At 41.9% G+C, this 14,857-nt stretch overlaps 1 protein-coding gene across 1 annotated transcript; it reads right to left on the minus strand.

Annotated features, from left to right (window-relative positions):
• Nucleotides 1-6,838: 6,838 nt before the first annotated feature.
• LOC139656836 (polyadenylate-binding protein-interacting protein 2-like) lies at nucleotides 6,839-14,049 on the minus strand. The gene is made up of 4 exons (XM_071534465.1): nucleotides 13,956-14,049; nucleotides 13,456-13,633; nucleotides 9,961-10,146; nucleotides 6,839-7,709 (listed from the first exon to the last, which is right to left on the minus strand). Exons 2-4 carry the CDS (start codon nucleotides 13,609-13,611, stop codon nucleotides 7,644-7,646), a joined length of 408 nt encoding a protein of 135 aa, XP_071390566.1. The 5' UTR covers nucleotides 13,612-13,633; nucleotides 13,956-14,049; the 3' UTR covers nucleotides 6,839-7,643.
• Nucleotides 14,050-14,857: the final 808 nt, after the last annotated feature.

The following is a 14,857-nucleotide window of genomic DNA, read 5'->3' on the forward strand; positions in this document are numbered from 1 at the left end:
ATGACGGATCCTGTGGAAACGTACCATTAGAGCTGGGTGTTATGACCTGAATCCACATCACGATCTTATTGAGTGTGTTTACATGCAGACTAATAGACCGACTAAGACGATTCCCTGATTATTCCAGTGTTCATGTAAACAACAGAGTGTGATTTTCTTAATCAGATAAGGGCCATTATCTTTAAATTCTTTTAATTTACAGGAACACGCACTGGGCTGCACTGAAGGAACGCATTTACCAAACACACCAACATGGAAAATGAGATTGGTGAAAGATTCATAGTGTCGGTTTTGGTAAATTTTCGGTATTCCACCCGGCTAGAAGACAAAGTAGTTTTGGCCAATCTGCTTTTTCTGTCAGAGCCTCTCAGGATTGGAACAACTTACCGCAACACATAAGAAACTGAGCCAACTACCATTCCTTCTCCACAACATGAAGAGCCTGGCTTATTAGAAATCAAACTTGTGAACACTAGAACAGGGAGGTGTTTTCCTGTTGTTTGTTGTCTTATTTGTCATTATTATGCTTAGTGTAAGAGCTGCTCCTGCTTATCAGAGGCTCTGTACATAATATCCACACTTCACCAGGACTAACATTGTGTCATCATGCTATTTGTTGATTTGTTGATTGTTGTCATGCTGTTGTTGATTTTGTGTGTTATAAGAGCTGTCTTTCTTGTCTCTATGTAGTGCAGGCTCTGTTTGTATCTGCATATTTTTCATCGTTGATTGTATTGTCAATGCTTTTATTCTTAACGTTTGTGCTTTCAACTATTGCCTGCCCGGGGACTACAGATGAAAATTAGCCTTTTTGGCTAACTCTGGCATATTTTCAGAAATGTTATTAATATGCACTGTCCCTGTCAAATAAAGTAATATACTAAAAAACTAAAACTCTACCCAAAGTGACAAAACTGTACTTACTGTGATGCTTTGGTACAAAACTGTAGCCTTGGAAAAAATACAGATTTGTCCCTTCAGGGCTTCCATCCCAGGACAAAGTACCTTAAGACCCACTGCTGTGTCTGTGGGTGCAGAGCTGGACCCGCGCTGAACCTGAACCCGTGTTTCTAACAGTGTGGCGATGCGTTCAGGTGCCATCGATCCAGTAGGACAAACACACACCAAGACTTCAGCTCCCGTCATTAATCCTGGCTACAATTAGTCTCATCCGATTTCTGTTGTTGAATAAACAAGACCGTATGGCCCATAAGGAGAGAGAGAGTGTGTGTGTGTGTGTGTGAGAGAGAGAGAGAGAGAGAAAGAGAGAAAGTTAAAAGCTGACAAATTGTGTGTGCAACAGTTTATCCAACTGGTGCCTGAGGTGTGTGTGTGCATGAATGAGAGGGTGTGTGTGTGCATGAATGAGAGGGTGTGTGTGTGTGTGTGTGTGTGCAGGGACAATTAAAAGTAGAGAAAGCATGTGTATGCATCAGTCTAACAATCCAACTAGTGTGTCTGTAAGGTGTGTGTGTGTGTGTGTGTATGTGCGTGTGTGTGTATGTCCCTTCGGTGAGGAAAGACGAAAGACACTAAAAGAGAGAAAAGAACGAGAGACAGATGCTTAAGTGTGTGTGTGTGTGTGTGTTGTATAACATGTATGTATGTATAAAGAGTGTATGTATAAAGAGTGTGTACATGTGTGTTCCAGACTCACTAGCATGTTTCACCTCTTTACTTGGATATTGTGCTTTTTCACTGTGTGGATTCTCAGCACATATTAACATAAATTGGATAACTGTTTTATCACTTCTCTATCATATAGTTTCCCTTTTTAATCCTCTTGTTGTCTCCTTCCTTCCCAGCTCTTCTGTCTTATCGTTCAAGGTGCTGTGACCTCTGACCTTTGTTCTGATTATTGCATCTTGTGCTGTTGGTGATTTAGGAATTTAAGCTTATTTCACTGTTCTCCTTGTAAGTCACTCTGGATAAGAGCATCGGCGAAATACATATACATAAGGTACAATATCTCAACAGAAACACAATCAGCTGTTCAAAGAGCTGAGGACCTCCAATATGGCCGCCAGAGTGTGTTCACATTAACATCAGAAGCTGAATCCAGATGTCCGGACTTCACCGCTCTTGCAGACTCGCGGACTTTGCGGGCGCGTTCTGTTCCCGGGAAGTCTGCGAGTGCTGAGGCTCCAAATCCACAATCCATCCAGTCCACAAAGGGGCCTCAAGCGGACTTTCTGCAGACTTCCAGAGAGTCCGCTCGGGGCGCAGACTTCGCCAGACTTCACTGATTTAATTACCCATAATTCATAGCAATACGGACGTGACGTTGTGGTTTTTCCAATTGCCGAACAAAAAAGCAAAAAGAACTTATTATGAATGTGTAAAACAATGACTTTATTAAAACGTTACTTGAATCATGTAGGCCAGAAATAATATTCAACCACATCATGACACGAGCGATCTCGACCACGATCGTGCAGCGATCACCGTGTACATGATTGTAGTTTTCGCTAGACTGTTGCTTCGAACGTTTCCACAGCAACGAGTGAAACAGACTTGAGGTCTGTCTATCAGCCTTACAGTCTCACGGGCTCAGTCCACAAGTCCGGAGGGTGGACATTTGGATTCAACAAGTGTGTTTGCTGGCTAGTTCGCTAGCTAACAGTTTGTCCAGGTTAACTGAGCTGACTCTTCTCAAGCTACAACCCAAGAGTGAATCACAGGTGAAGTTTGTCCATATAACACACAGGGAGGCTGCAGCACAACTCCATAGCAGCCTTCTCCAAAACAGCTGAAGTCAGTGGGGACCAGTTCTTCAGAGTTCCAGAAAGACCTACAGTATATTTACACCATCATTTAGTGCAAATCTGAACTACAGCTGATTGATTTGCAACAAATAATGGTGTATAGGTCTTTCTATTCACAGTGTGATTGTTTGGCTGTTTTTGTTTTGGAGCTCTAAAGAACAGGTCCCCATTGACTTCAGTTGTTTTGGAGAAGGCTGCTACCAAGTTGTGCTGCAGCCTCCCTGTGTGTTATATGGACTAACACATTTCACCTGTGTTTCATTTGGCATGAGGGGGAGGAGATGATGACAAGATTTTCATTTTTGGGTGAACTATTCCTTTAACTAACAGACAATTCTACAATGTTCCTCCATGATGGAGACAGACGTGGCTGATGGGAGATTTGTGATAAACTAGCCAGCCTGTGTAGGTTTGGTTGCAGGGAGCCGGGCATCAGAAAGAGCCATATGGTTTGGAGTGCAATAACTTGAAGCTGCTGCCAACAATGGAGTAATTGAGAAGGGGGAAGAAGGGGGTCTGAGTCTTGACTTGACAAAGCTGCGAAAACTCCCTTCTTTCAGCCTAATGAAGCTGTTGTCTGGGGGTGTGGTGGGTGCTGGGTGGTGTGTGGGTGGGTGGGTGGGTGGAGGGGGGGGGGGGGGGCAGCGGCCCTGGACGTGATTTGTCATACAATCTGAATCTTTAGGAGGGCCGCTGCAGAAAGACCTCCTCTCCATATGTCTGCTTCGTTTGCATCTGAAAGCTGAGGGCTAAGGATGGGGGGGGAGAGAGAGAGAGAGAGAGGGGATAGAGAGAGGGAGGGAGGAGGAGAGGGGGGAGGAGAGGGGCGAAGGTGGAATAAGATGCCTCTCTGCATCGGGGATGTTGTTGTTGTTGTTGTTGTTGTTGTTGTGTTTCCTGGTTCCACCAATGGAAGAGAAGCTGCTCGGCTGCCAGAGAAAAAGTTGAAACGTAACAGTTTCTCTGTGCTTCACTCTGTGGAGCGACAGGCAGGCGCTTCATTAACCAGCCTGCAGGAATAACACAGGAGGTCAGACAACTGAAAATTACCAGCTGAGACTAAATTTGCCAGCATTTGGTTTGGTAGCTAAAGTTGAATTCCCACTTTGGATGTTTGAAATTAGTCAGATCCTCCGGGAAAATGTGGATAAATTTAGTTTGTGGCTGGTAATTCTGTCAAATCTACTCGCCACTTTTTTCCCTGCAAATCAATTAATTTCACTGTAACATACAGCTGCCAAAAAATGAACCTGAATCCTTTAGGCCTGCAGATAAATCGACTCGTGCAAAAGCAGAGAAAATCCCTGTCCTGCGTTATTTCAAAAGGTTGAGATTTCATTATCAAATGGTTATAATGAAAGACTGCGACCAAAATACGAACCCTTGTGTGATGATGTATGAGAATGCAGCGAGCCAGAGAGGAGAACAATGTGGGTGTGTTTTCATTCTGGGGACGGGGTGTGAGTGAGTGTGTGTGTGTGTGTGTGTGTGTGTGTGTGTGTGTGTTGGGGAGGGTGGGTTTTAATCTGATGATGGCAATGATGATGATGATGATATGCGAGGGTGTTCCTGACATCGACACGGGGGTCGTGAACTTGTGACTCTGCGGGGACATCTGCAGCCGCTCCCCTGTATCAAGGTTAATGACATCTCTCTCTGGAAGAATGTACCCCCCCCGCCCCCCCTCACACACACACACACACACACATACACACACACCCTCCACCCCCCCCCCTCCAGCAGACAGAATGAGGAAGTCCCCCAGGACCCTCTGTCTTCAGGATAGGGACCGTCCCTCTTCTTCTGTTATTTTTTTGTGTGTATGCGTTGTGGAAACCAGGGTTCGGTGTATTGGTGGACATCTGCCCCCCCCACCCCCCCTTCCCTATACCACCCCCCACCCCCCCCACCTTGGCTCATCAACATGCATGGCCTTCTCCGTCTTGGGCTAGCTGACCTGCCGGAGCCACAATGGAGGAGAGAGGCTGATCTATGGCTGCTGCCGCCTTTATGCCCCCCCGCTCAAAGAGACAGGACTCTAAAAATTGGCCCTTTTTGAAAAGTCAGGGCGAGTGTGTGTGTGTGTGTGTGTGTGTGTGTGTGTGTGTGTGTGTGTGTGGGGGGGGGGGGGGGGGGGGGGGGGGGGGCTGGGGTGATGGGGGGGGACCTCCTTTCAGCAGACGGGGCCGAACCCTTCCACCACTCTTCTTTGGTTCTTCTTCTCTGTCTCCTCCCAACACGCCCATACACACACACACACACACACACACACACACACACATACACAAGCCTCCCACCACTGATTGTTTTTGCCCAGGCGACCGCACCGCCGTGACTCCCCCGAGAGCCGGAGGAGAGACGGATGGAGCAGAGAGCAGAGAGCAGGGTGGAGGGTGGAGGAGGGAGGAGGGTGGGGATGGTCCTGTGTGAACATCCATCCACACTCAGCTCATTTAGATGATGTGTTAGAGTACATGAGGAACGTGAGGAGAAGTGAGTGGAAGCAGCATCAGAATGAGACACAGAGTGTGTGTGTGTGTGTGTGTGTGTGTCAGGGGAAATGAGACATGATGAGCAGAGTCTGTCTGAAGCAGGAGCAACACTGCCACCTACTGGACAACAACATCAATACTACTATTACACTGCTACTGATGCTATGCTGCAATTACTACTACTACTGCTGCTGCTACTAATAATAACAGTATAGTAATTTTGATAATAATGATGATATTGTTAAAACTGTTAATATTAAAACTGCTGATGCTAATATTACTAGTAAAATGTACTACTACTATAACTACTACTACTAATAATAAGCATATCCATGCTTATGGACTCTGATACAAAAACTAAACTACAGACAATGAAAACCTACTACTACTGTTACTACTAGTAGCACTACTGCTGCTACTACTACTACTACTAGGCCTGTGGTTCTCAACCTTGGGGTCGGGACCCCACGGGGGGTTGTGAGATATATTTGGTGGGGTCACAAGATGATTTATGAGATAGGAAAAAAGCATATTTCTGAAAATGTATTATCATGTCAATTTCTTCAGATTTTTCTGTCATTTTTGCTTTTTTTCTTGTGAAATACTGAATAGGATTCAGCCTCTCAGCCTCCTCTGATAATGAATAAAATGAAACAACCTGAAAAGGGAAAATCATTCTTTCTCTCTTCTCTCTTGAACGCTTGTGAAATGGGGTTGCGAGTAAACATTGCTTCGTTGTAAGGGGTCACAAGCCAAAAAGGTTGAGAACCACTGTACTAGGCCTACTACTACTACTACTACTGCTGCTGCTACTACTGTTAGTACTATTACTACTACTACTGCTACTTCTACTGTGACTACTACTGCTACTGTTACTAATAACAAAATATATTCATGCAAACTTGTGTAGAATCTGATCAAAATGTCTCATTAGAATCAGTTCAGGTTCAGGTCTTCCCATAGTCAACCAGTGTAGTATTGATCAATTCTACAATAAATATGGAATCAATCAAACTGCATCATATCATATCAGACTGGACCAGATCCCTTTTTAATAAAAGGACAATATCAGCCTCATGTATTGGTCTAACTCTGGTACAGAAACTGTTCTGTGACTGTTTGCCTCTGCAGGGTAAAATATGGAAAGCAGCACCATCTGCTGGTCAAAAAGAAGAAGACAAAAATAAAGAAGAAATTTCAACATTTTAACTGTATGTGTCCACAGTTTCTGTGTAGCATGTAAAACTTCATGACTTTTCCTTAACTGTTCTTCCTTTCTGGTTTGTTAATGTTGTTTTTCAGTTTGAAACCAGCTAATCATGTGATGAACATGTGAAACAAGTTGGAAAATACATTCTGCTCTGTTCCTGGAAAATGACTAATCTGTAAAATTCCCTGACTTTCCCTAAGACTTCTCAGAATCCAATGATATTCCAGGACCAGTGGGAATATTGGTGTCTAAAATATTAAAGACTAGAAACAACGATTTGTGTTTCTATCAGCACATCTGAAGGCCGACCCAAGTAAATACAGTACAAATACACATGACATACAACACCACACCAAAACACATTTTCTCCATAAACATTTATTTTGAAATAGTTTAAGAAAAAATAGATTTTTTTTTTACAACTTTTTTTCTTTATTCCACTTTTTATACAGTACTTATGTGCATTTAGAAAAACAAAAACCAAAAAAAAAAATCAGTTAATGTGGCAGTAGGCAGCCACCGGCTCCGAGGGAGGCAGGGAGTGGAGAGGAACACCGACAGAAGGGAAACCCAAAGGTCAGGGAGACGTGGCATTTCAGATTCACAGTCTGAAAAAACTGGAGCACAAAGGACAAAACCAAAACCGGGTCGAACCGGGTTCAAACTGTCACGCTAAAACCAAACGATTAAGGGCAAAAGTGCATTTCAATACGAGGAGATGCTAGAACCTAAGGGATCTAAAAGAAAACATGACAGCACACACGCACAAAAATAAAATTACATAAAATAAAATAAAAAGTGCAAAACAAGACATTTCTCCTAGAGTCGGGCTACTGTTCGGACATCAGAGCAGATTGTAACAGAATCCAGTTTGTTCTGCGTGGGAACCGGACCGCCTGGATCAACTGAACGCAAACACAACAGCCAGTAACAAAGAAACTAACCTTCCTCTCGCCCCTGAAAATACATTCAAAAGAGTTACAACAAATAGGCATGTAAGTATGCTGTACTTGTACATATGTAACGTTACTCAAACTCGTAGACATGCAAGGCTAGCGGAGAACTTTGGCAACACGTCGGGCCTAAGGTCGAGTGCAACGGAGTGACGACTGGAAACGACACACACATCTTCTTCCACTGACTTCACAGTGCGGCAGAGCGGCGGCCGGCGGCGGGTCACATGACGTGCTTCTGTATCCCCGGGGTGAACTCCTTGGCGTTGGGGTTCAGGTTGCTGTTCACCTGGAGGAAGGGAGAAGAAGAAGAAGAAGAAGAAGAAGAAGAGGAAAATATTTTTTTTTTTGTGACCAATTTTTTTATTGATTCATTCATACATGGCTTTGGCTGCTATCGTTCCGCTTCCCCCATTCCCCCTCTCAGGCTTCTTCACAATAAAAATAACAAATAAATAAATAGATAAAATAAATAAATTTAGATGTACAAGTTTTGAGTATGTGAGTATCAAGCTATCAATAGTATAACATTGTTTGGCCTATTATCTATAAAACATCTATTGTACGTTAATGAAAACATTTACATAATTAGGCTGGGTTAATTAAGTAAGTGTATAACTGTAGTACATAGGGTTAGGGTTAGGGTTAGGGTTAGATATCGGAAACATATTAAGATCGTCCTAGGTATTACTTTTTGACAGAAACACAGTAAAGTACAACAATAATAAAGGCAAAATAAATAAATATAATTTTTTTTTTTTTAAAAAGAGGAAAATATTGAAAAAAAAGGTGCATTAATTATCTCTGCAGGGTTCGCAAACTTATTTCATTTTTAATTAAATTCCCAAACTTTCCAGAACTACAAATTTTCCTCATTGCATTCATTGCACTACTGCGATGTGATGTAAAGCAAACTTTAGAAATTCTGACGTTGAAATTTTGTTTTGTTTGAGACTCACAGCAAACGCTTTTCAGACCGATTGCATTAGTGTTTCTCATTTTTTGTTGCATTTTTCCAAGTTACTCCTGTAAACTTTATTTTCAAGTTTACAAAAATGATGAACTTAGTATCAGAATTTAAAATTTCATCACTTTTACAAAAGTTTAATGATATTTTACAATCAGCACAAGTCAGAAGTGAACAACCCTCTCTACTATAGATAAGGGGAAAGTCCAACACATTCACTCTCAGGGACAAAATATAAAAAGACGTTTTACTCTCATGTTTGAAACCAAATAAATCTGCAGCTAAAATTTTGATTCTATAACTCAGAGATTATTGAAATTCTTAAATTGCTTCATCTTCTGACAACCTGCCCACTTTTGAACAGTGCAACATTATGAAAAACTGAAACGCAGAAACCATATCAAAACCGGAAGTTGCCAAATCAGCTTACATTTATAGAAAACCGTAAAACTTCAATTAATAGCCCGGGCTTTTATTTGCTTCAAACACTGAACTCAACCGGCCTATATATATTTGGGACAGGCTCTATATGGGACAGGCCTTTAATTCCTTTTGCACAAAACTCTTGCTCAGCAAAGATGGGAAATACTATCAAATTGTTTATTTAAACCAGTATGAATATTACTACCTGTAAAAATTAGGCTATCGAATAACATATCAATTACGAATAATTCATTTGATCTTGCTCCGAGAGAGAGAGAGAGAGAGAGAGAGAGAGAGAGAGAGAGAGAGAGAGAGAAACAAAAAACGTTTATGGCAGAAAGAGGTTGTACTTTTCATTTGTGTTATTGATAAAAGGCGTTATGGCGCCATGGCGATCAGCAAATGTGACTGACGTTTGAATGCAAGGAAAAAAAACAAAACTGCTTTGCAGCGTCAATGGCAACTGGACTCAGTGTTTAATTGAAGTTTTACAGTATGCACAATTTCTATCAGCCATTGTTCTGTCACATTCAGTGCAGATTCAGCGACCGGAGCAGAGCGGTGCATTGTGGGATACACTTCATGCTGGAAGAACCCTTTGTGGGAGGGAGGAAAACGAGGGAGCGAGGGAGAATAAACGCTCCTTTGTTTAGCAGAAGTTGGAACTGAATTCCACTTTGTTTGTCGGCCACTTTGGGGATTCCCCTCTCGATTCAAGGGAAGACACCAGGGCTGAACGATTTTGAAAAAATATCTAACTGCGATTATTTTGACTGATATTGCAATTGCGATATGATTTGCGATATTAGAGGGAATGATAATTTTTACATCATTATTCTCATTTTCATTGAAAAACATATTAAAATGATTATGGTGTGATTTTTGCGGGGATCTGTACCAAACAAAGATGTTTTCTTAAGTCTGTAGAATATGATGTGTAGGCCAGGACATCTCTGCAGCACCACAATATTTCATTTAAAATGGTATTTTGACACATTTCACCTTTAACAAATATTAGGCCATATTGTGATTTCGATAAAATTCAGATTAATTGTTCAGCCCTAGAAGACACCAGAAGAAGAAAGCGGTTTAGGTGGACCCGGACCCGGACCCGGACCCGGCCCCGGTCTCCCGGCGCGGGACGACTCACCACGACGTCCTGGTACAGGTCGACGTCGGCGCCCAGCACCAGCAGGTTGATCTGGTCCTGCAGCTGGCTCACGGCCTGGGGGGGCAGGTCTCTGGACGGGATGAACCACTCCCACTGCTCCTCCTCCTCCAGCATCTCCTGGAAGCAGCGCTCGATGAACTCCTCCTCCCACAGCTCCTCCTCCACCTGCACACACACACACACACAAACACACACACACACACACACACACACACACACACACACAGGAAGACAGGAACAGATTCATGTTGAGCGTCTCAAATAACTTCAACTCAAAGAACTGGATTATAGAAACCAGGGATGGGACAAAAATATCGAAACTCAACATATCACGATACAAAAATGTGTCAGTCTGTATGTTGTGTCAGGAACATGAATGGTGATATCAGCTCCATGTTATTCTGCTGTCAGGAACATGAATGGTGATATCAGCTCCATGTTATTCTGCTGTAGTAATCACTAATGAGACTCTTGACCATCACAGTCTCACAAGCTCTCCATCCAAATTATATTATTGTCACTTTAGTAATGACATTTTTAAATTGTTGTTTACATTCTAGCAGCCAATGGCATCGCTGGAAAGGTTTGTGTCTCAGAAATAAACAGAATTCTGCACAGTCAGACTGTTGTCACTGAACTTTTATTGATCACATCGTATCCTGGTTGTATTAAATCCTGAACCTCAGATCACGTATTGAATCGTATCAGGAGAGAAACACATCGTCACATCACTATTTATTAGAGGTAAATGTGACAGTATATAGTAATATGAATCTCTTAAATTGCATTCACGTTTCCCTCACTTGCGTCTTTTCCATGCGAGGAGAGAGGAAATGAGGAAATATGTTTTTGTAGTTGTAGTTGTCGATATACAGTAATACCAGTTATTGTCCCATCCACACTGTGGACTGATGGAGAGCGAGGGTCGGATATTTTCTAGAGAACATGATCTTCATAAACAATTTATTGTGCAGACCTGTTCACCTGTTCACCTGATCTCACTGCTGTCTGACCTTGCTGTGAGCTGAGTGAGGTTTGTCTGCTGGACTGACTGGTGACAGCAGTTTGGGGACAGAAAGACGATTCTGTAAACTAACTTCTGTTGGGCCACTTTCACTATTTTAGCAGCCGACTAGAGTTCAGAGTAGAATAGAACTCCAGAAGACGGCTGGTTCTATGTAAAGTAGACTCCAGCAAATGTTACCAGCGTTTGGTTGAAGGCTGCTGGTCGTTTACAACCCCGGCTGCAACTGACTGAACCGTATCAGTTATTGATCCGACCTAACTGTATGATATGGTTGAAATCAATATTACAATAATTGTAGCTGTGGTTTTTAGTTCCTTTGATAGCCTTGGCCTTACACATGGGTGAGAGTCATAGAATCCACGTTTCCTGCGTTTTTACACTTTTATTATACAAGGTTTTTCCACAATAGATGATGAGTCAATGATTTAAATAGACTCCAGAAGAATTAACTTAAACTTGACAATCCCAACCACAGTAAGAAAACAGTGTGGCTCCATGGCTCACAAAACTGAAACTAATTGTTCTCCTCCTCGAGCAGCCTACCTAATTAACAGTGCCCTATCTTTCTTAAAGCAACAGTCCACCTTAAGGCTGCTGCTCCCACTGATTCCACACTGTCCCAAAACAACACAAATTCTGGTGAACAAAATTCCAAATCTTAGCCACAAATATATGCCTAAATAACATTATAATTCTAACATTACACAGAGTATATCCTCCACACAGCAAATATTCCCCACACCACATGCAAAACCCAACGTCCATGTCTTGGCTCCCACAATAATCATGAGGCTTTTTTTAATATTGCTATACATCACAATATGGCTCACGTATGCAAAATCACGTGTTAAATAATCAAACGAATGTTCATAGCATTGAACCAAATGTTAGGCGTGATGTCAAACAAAACTGAAATTTTCAAATAATACTCCAACCATACCTCATTTTGTCAGAGTTTTTAAAAAAATTGTGCTTGTTATCATCAGACAGCAGAATTGTGCGTCGCGATATCCCAAAATCACCACATCACCACCATATGATTCCACTGAAAAGACGATAAACCCTAATATTGAAGTATCGGCCGGCCCTACTGTGATATAAATAGGTTAAACCTCTAGAAAATACCATGTCCCAGTTATAGACCCATCATGAAGAGTGTTGTGCAGTAATATCTCTGAGGAGAACACAAACACAAAACCATAACGGGCAAACTATAAATAGTGCTCTTGTTGTCTAACTTTGTGTTGCACGCTCCTTGTGCCCTTTGACCTCTTGCTCTCTCTATCACAGCTTAGTGTTTGAGCAGGTCAGTGATGTGACGGCGTAAACACAGAAAAACACTCAACAGTTAGGCGGAGCTGTGTTTGTGAAGTGTGGTGGAAAATGGAGCAAGACTTGTTGAGACTTGACTTGGGTTCTGGTGACTTGGGACTTGACTCTGACTTGAAAAGGTTTCTAAAGTCTTGACTTGAGATCTTGTGTTTGTGTAAATGACTTAGATTGAAAGTGATGAGATTTGTTCCAGCAGACGACTGAATTTAAATTCTGTTTTCTGAATTAAATTAAATTAATTAATTAAATCAAGAAGTATTCCTGGTTTAATGTGTTCTAGAGATTTGAGATTCCTGTCATTATTTGGAAATAGTTTTCTTTTCCACGGATGATTTTGGACACACAACCTTTTATTTGTAAAGTAGGTTCCTGTTCCCTTCCCTGCACTATTTTCAAATCTTTTACTATTTAACTGTTATATTGTCAGAGGTGGGGACTCGAGTCACATGACTATAATTGCTTGAGACTTGACTTGATGCATGAAGAGAATACCTGAGACTTGACTTGGGGTCTGGTGACTTGGGACTTGACTCTGACTTGTAAAGGTCAAAGGTCAAAAGTCTTGACTTGAGATCTTGTGTTTGTGTTAATAACTTAGATTGAAAGTGATGAGATTTGTTCCAGCAGACGACTGAATTTAAATTCTGTTTTCTGAATTTGTATGGAATGATTGAATTTATTGAAGTTGAAACTGATTATAGAAATCAAACTCATGATGCTCTTACCAAGTTTTTATCCTATTAAAACCATATTGCATTGAAAAGTCCTAGATATTTAGTTTTCTTTAAGATATTAAATTGATACTGGACTCTTGATTTGTTCTGACTTGACTTGCTGTTCTACATTTAGACTTGAGACTTGACTTGAGCCTGATTTGGGACTCGAGCAAAGTTGACTTGGTCACACCTCTGCACCAGCGACTACAGTATGTCTAAAATCTGCTATTGTGTGTCTTGTGCTTTGTTCTGCTTCTTTGTGTTTGTCTTACATCATTCTGTTCTAAAATTGATTGTTGAACAGTTGGATCTAGTCAGGCTTGAACATGTCTCTCACTCCTGAGGTGTGGAGGTGATGATCAGGAAAACAGCCCGCAGCTCTGAGTGTGTTTGACTCACCTGTCTGTTGAATTCCTCCTCGTTTTCCATCCACATGTACTCGGCGAAGGGATTGTCCTCTAAGTTGAACTGGTTGGTCAGGATGACGTCGTTGCTAATTGTCATGTTCGGGGCGCTGTTGTTGTTGCTGCTGTTGCTGCGACTTGGGTCTTTCATTTCACTCCTCACCACAGCCTTTCTACAATGTCACAAAAACACACAATCTATTCGATACTATACGACAACACGATGGGAAACTACAGGGGAAATATAGGTTCAATTTCATGATCAAACACCGAGCAGTTTCACCGTTATGTCAACAGTAAGGTTTGTTATGATGGCCGCTACCATTACCATACAGACAATAGCCAGCTAGCGTCTGGCTAGCTGTCTCTGCCATTTTTGGGGTGAACAGACTCGACAAATTTACTGTAACTGCGACAGAGAAATACCGAGGCGAACGAACAAAGACATCACACGAGTCCAAGTAAAGTCGACGTTGTTTATTCAAAATAATATACCTGACAACCAATCCGCGGCGGTTGCAAAAGCCCGAAGCGTCAAACTCTCCGTCGAACTATTCAACTGTAATGGCCGCGCTGGATCTGTTTGTTTACATCTACAACGTCACTCTGTGCTCGCATGTGATTGGTTATATCGGATTGCTGCCTTAAAGTGCTGTCCGTAATGTCGTAATTATGATGTGACGCACATGAAAGACCAAAACAAAGTGGCAAATACAGCAGGACGGGGAAATTGGGGGTTTTCAATGATACCAGAGTATGAGCGTCATTTGGAATTTACCTTAAACTACAGTACCTTAAACTAAGTGAGACACATTTTATCTTGCAGTTTTTATCATTACAATGGGGAAGCAAAAATCCTCAGAAATCTATTTGGAAGCCATGGAAAAAAAAAATCACATCAGGGAACATTCGGGACCACATTAACACAATAATAGTATATCTTGAGTTTTGGGTAGAATTTAGTGAATTGACTCCCCCGTACCCGAATTGCTGAGATGCGACATGTAGGGATGGAAAGCATGGAAGCTGTGTGAACCACTGATAGTAAAAAATATATATATAATTTATTTGTTTCTATTTTCATTCCTTGTTTATCTTGTTTAACCGAGGAGCCCTTGAAGGCGGCCTGACTCCAGTCCCCTCCAGGTCCCGTCCCACCGCCGGGCCGCCCCGTAGCAGCTGGCTCATCTATGTACGCTCGATTTGCTCTACCGTTGATAGCGGGTAAGCGGAACCCGTAACCCTTTAAACGTTTGCTAATTAAATGTGGCGCAGAGATCATAAATATTCAAGGTCCACGTTGAAACTTTGTGTGTTCCATAGTGGATAAGCATCCAAGCAGAAAACGCCAGAGCACAAGACAGACATGATATGACACAAAACATAAAAAGCTCCAC

This window comes from Centroberyx affinis, unplaced genomic scaffold (assembly GCF_046629955.1).
Source record: "Centroberyx affinis isolate AG114_WGS23_722 - 3 ecotype Tasmania unplaced genomic scaffold, CSIRO-AGI_Caff_v1 ptg002551l_1, whole genome shotgun sequence".
Lineage (NCBI taxonomy): Eukaryota > Metazoa > Chordata > Actinopteri > Beryciformes > Berycidae > Centroberyx > Centroberyx affinis.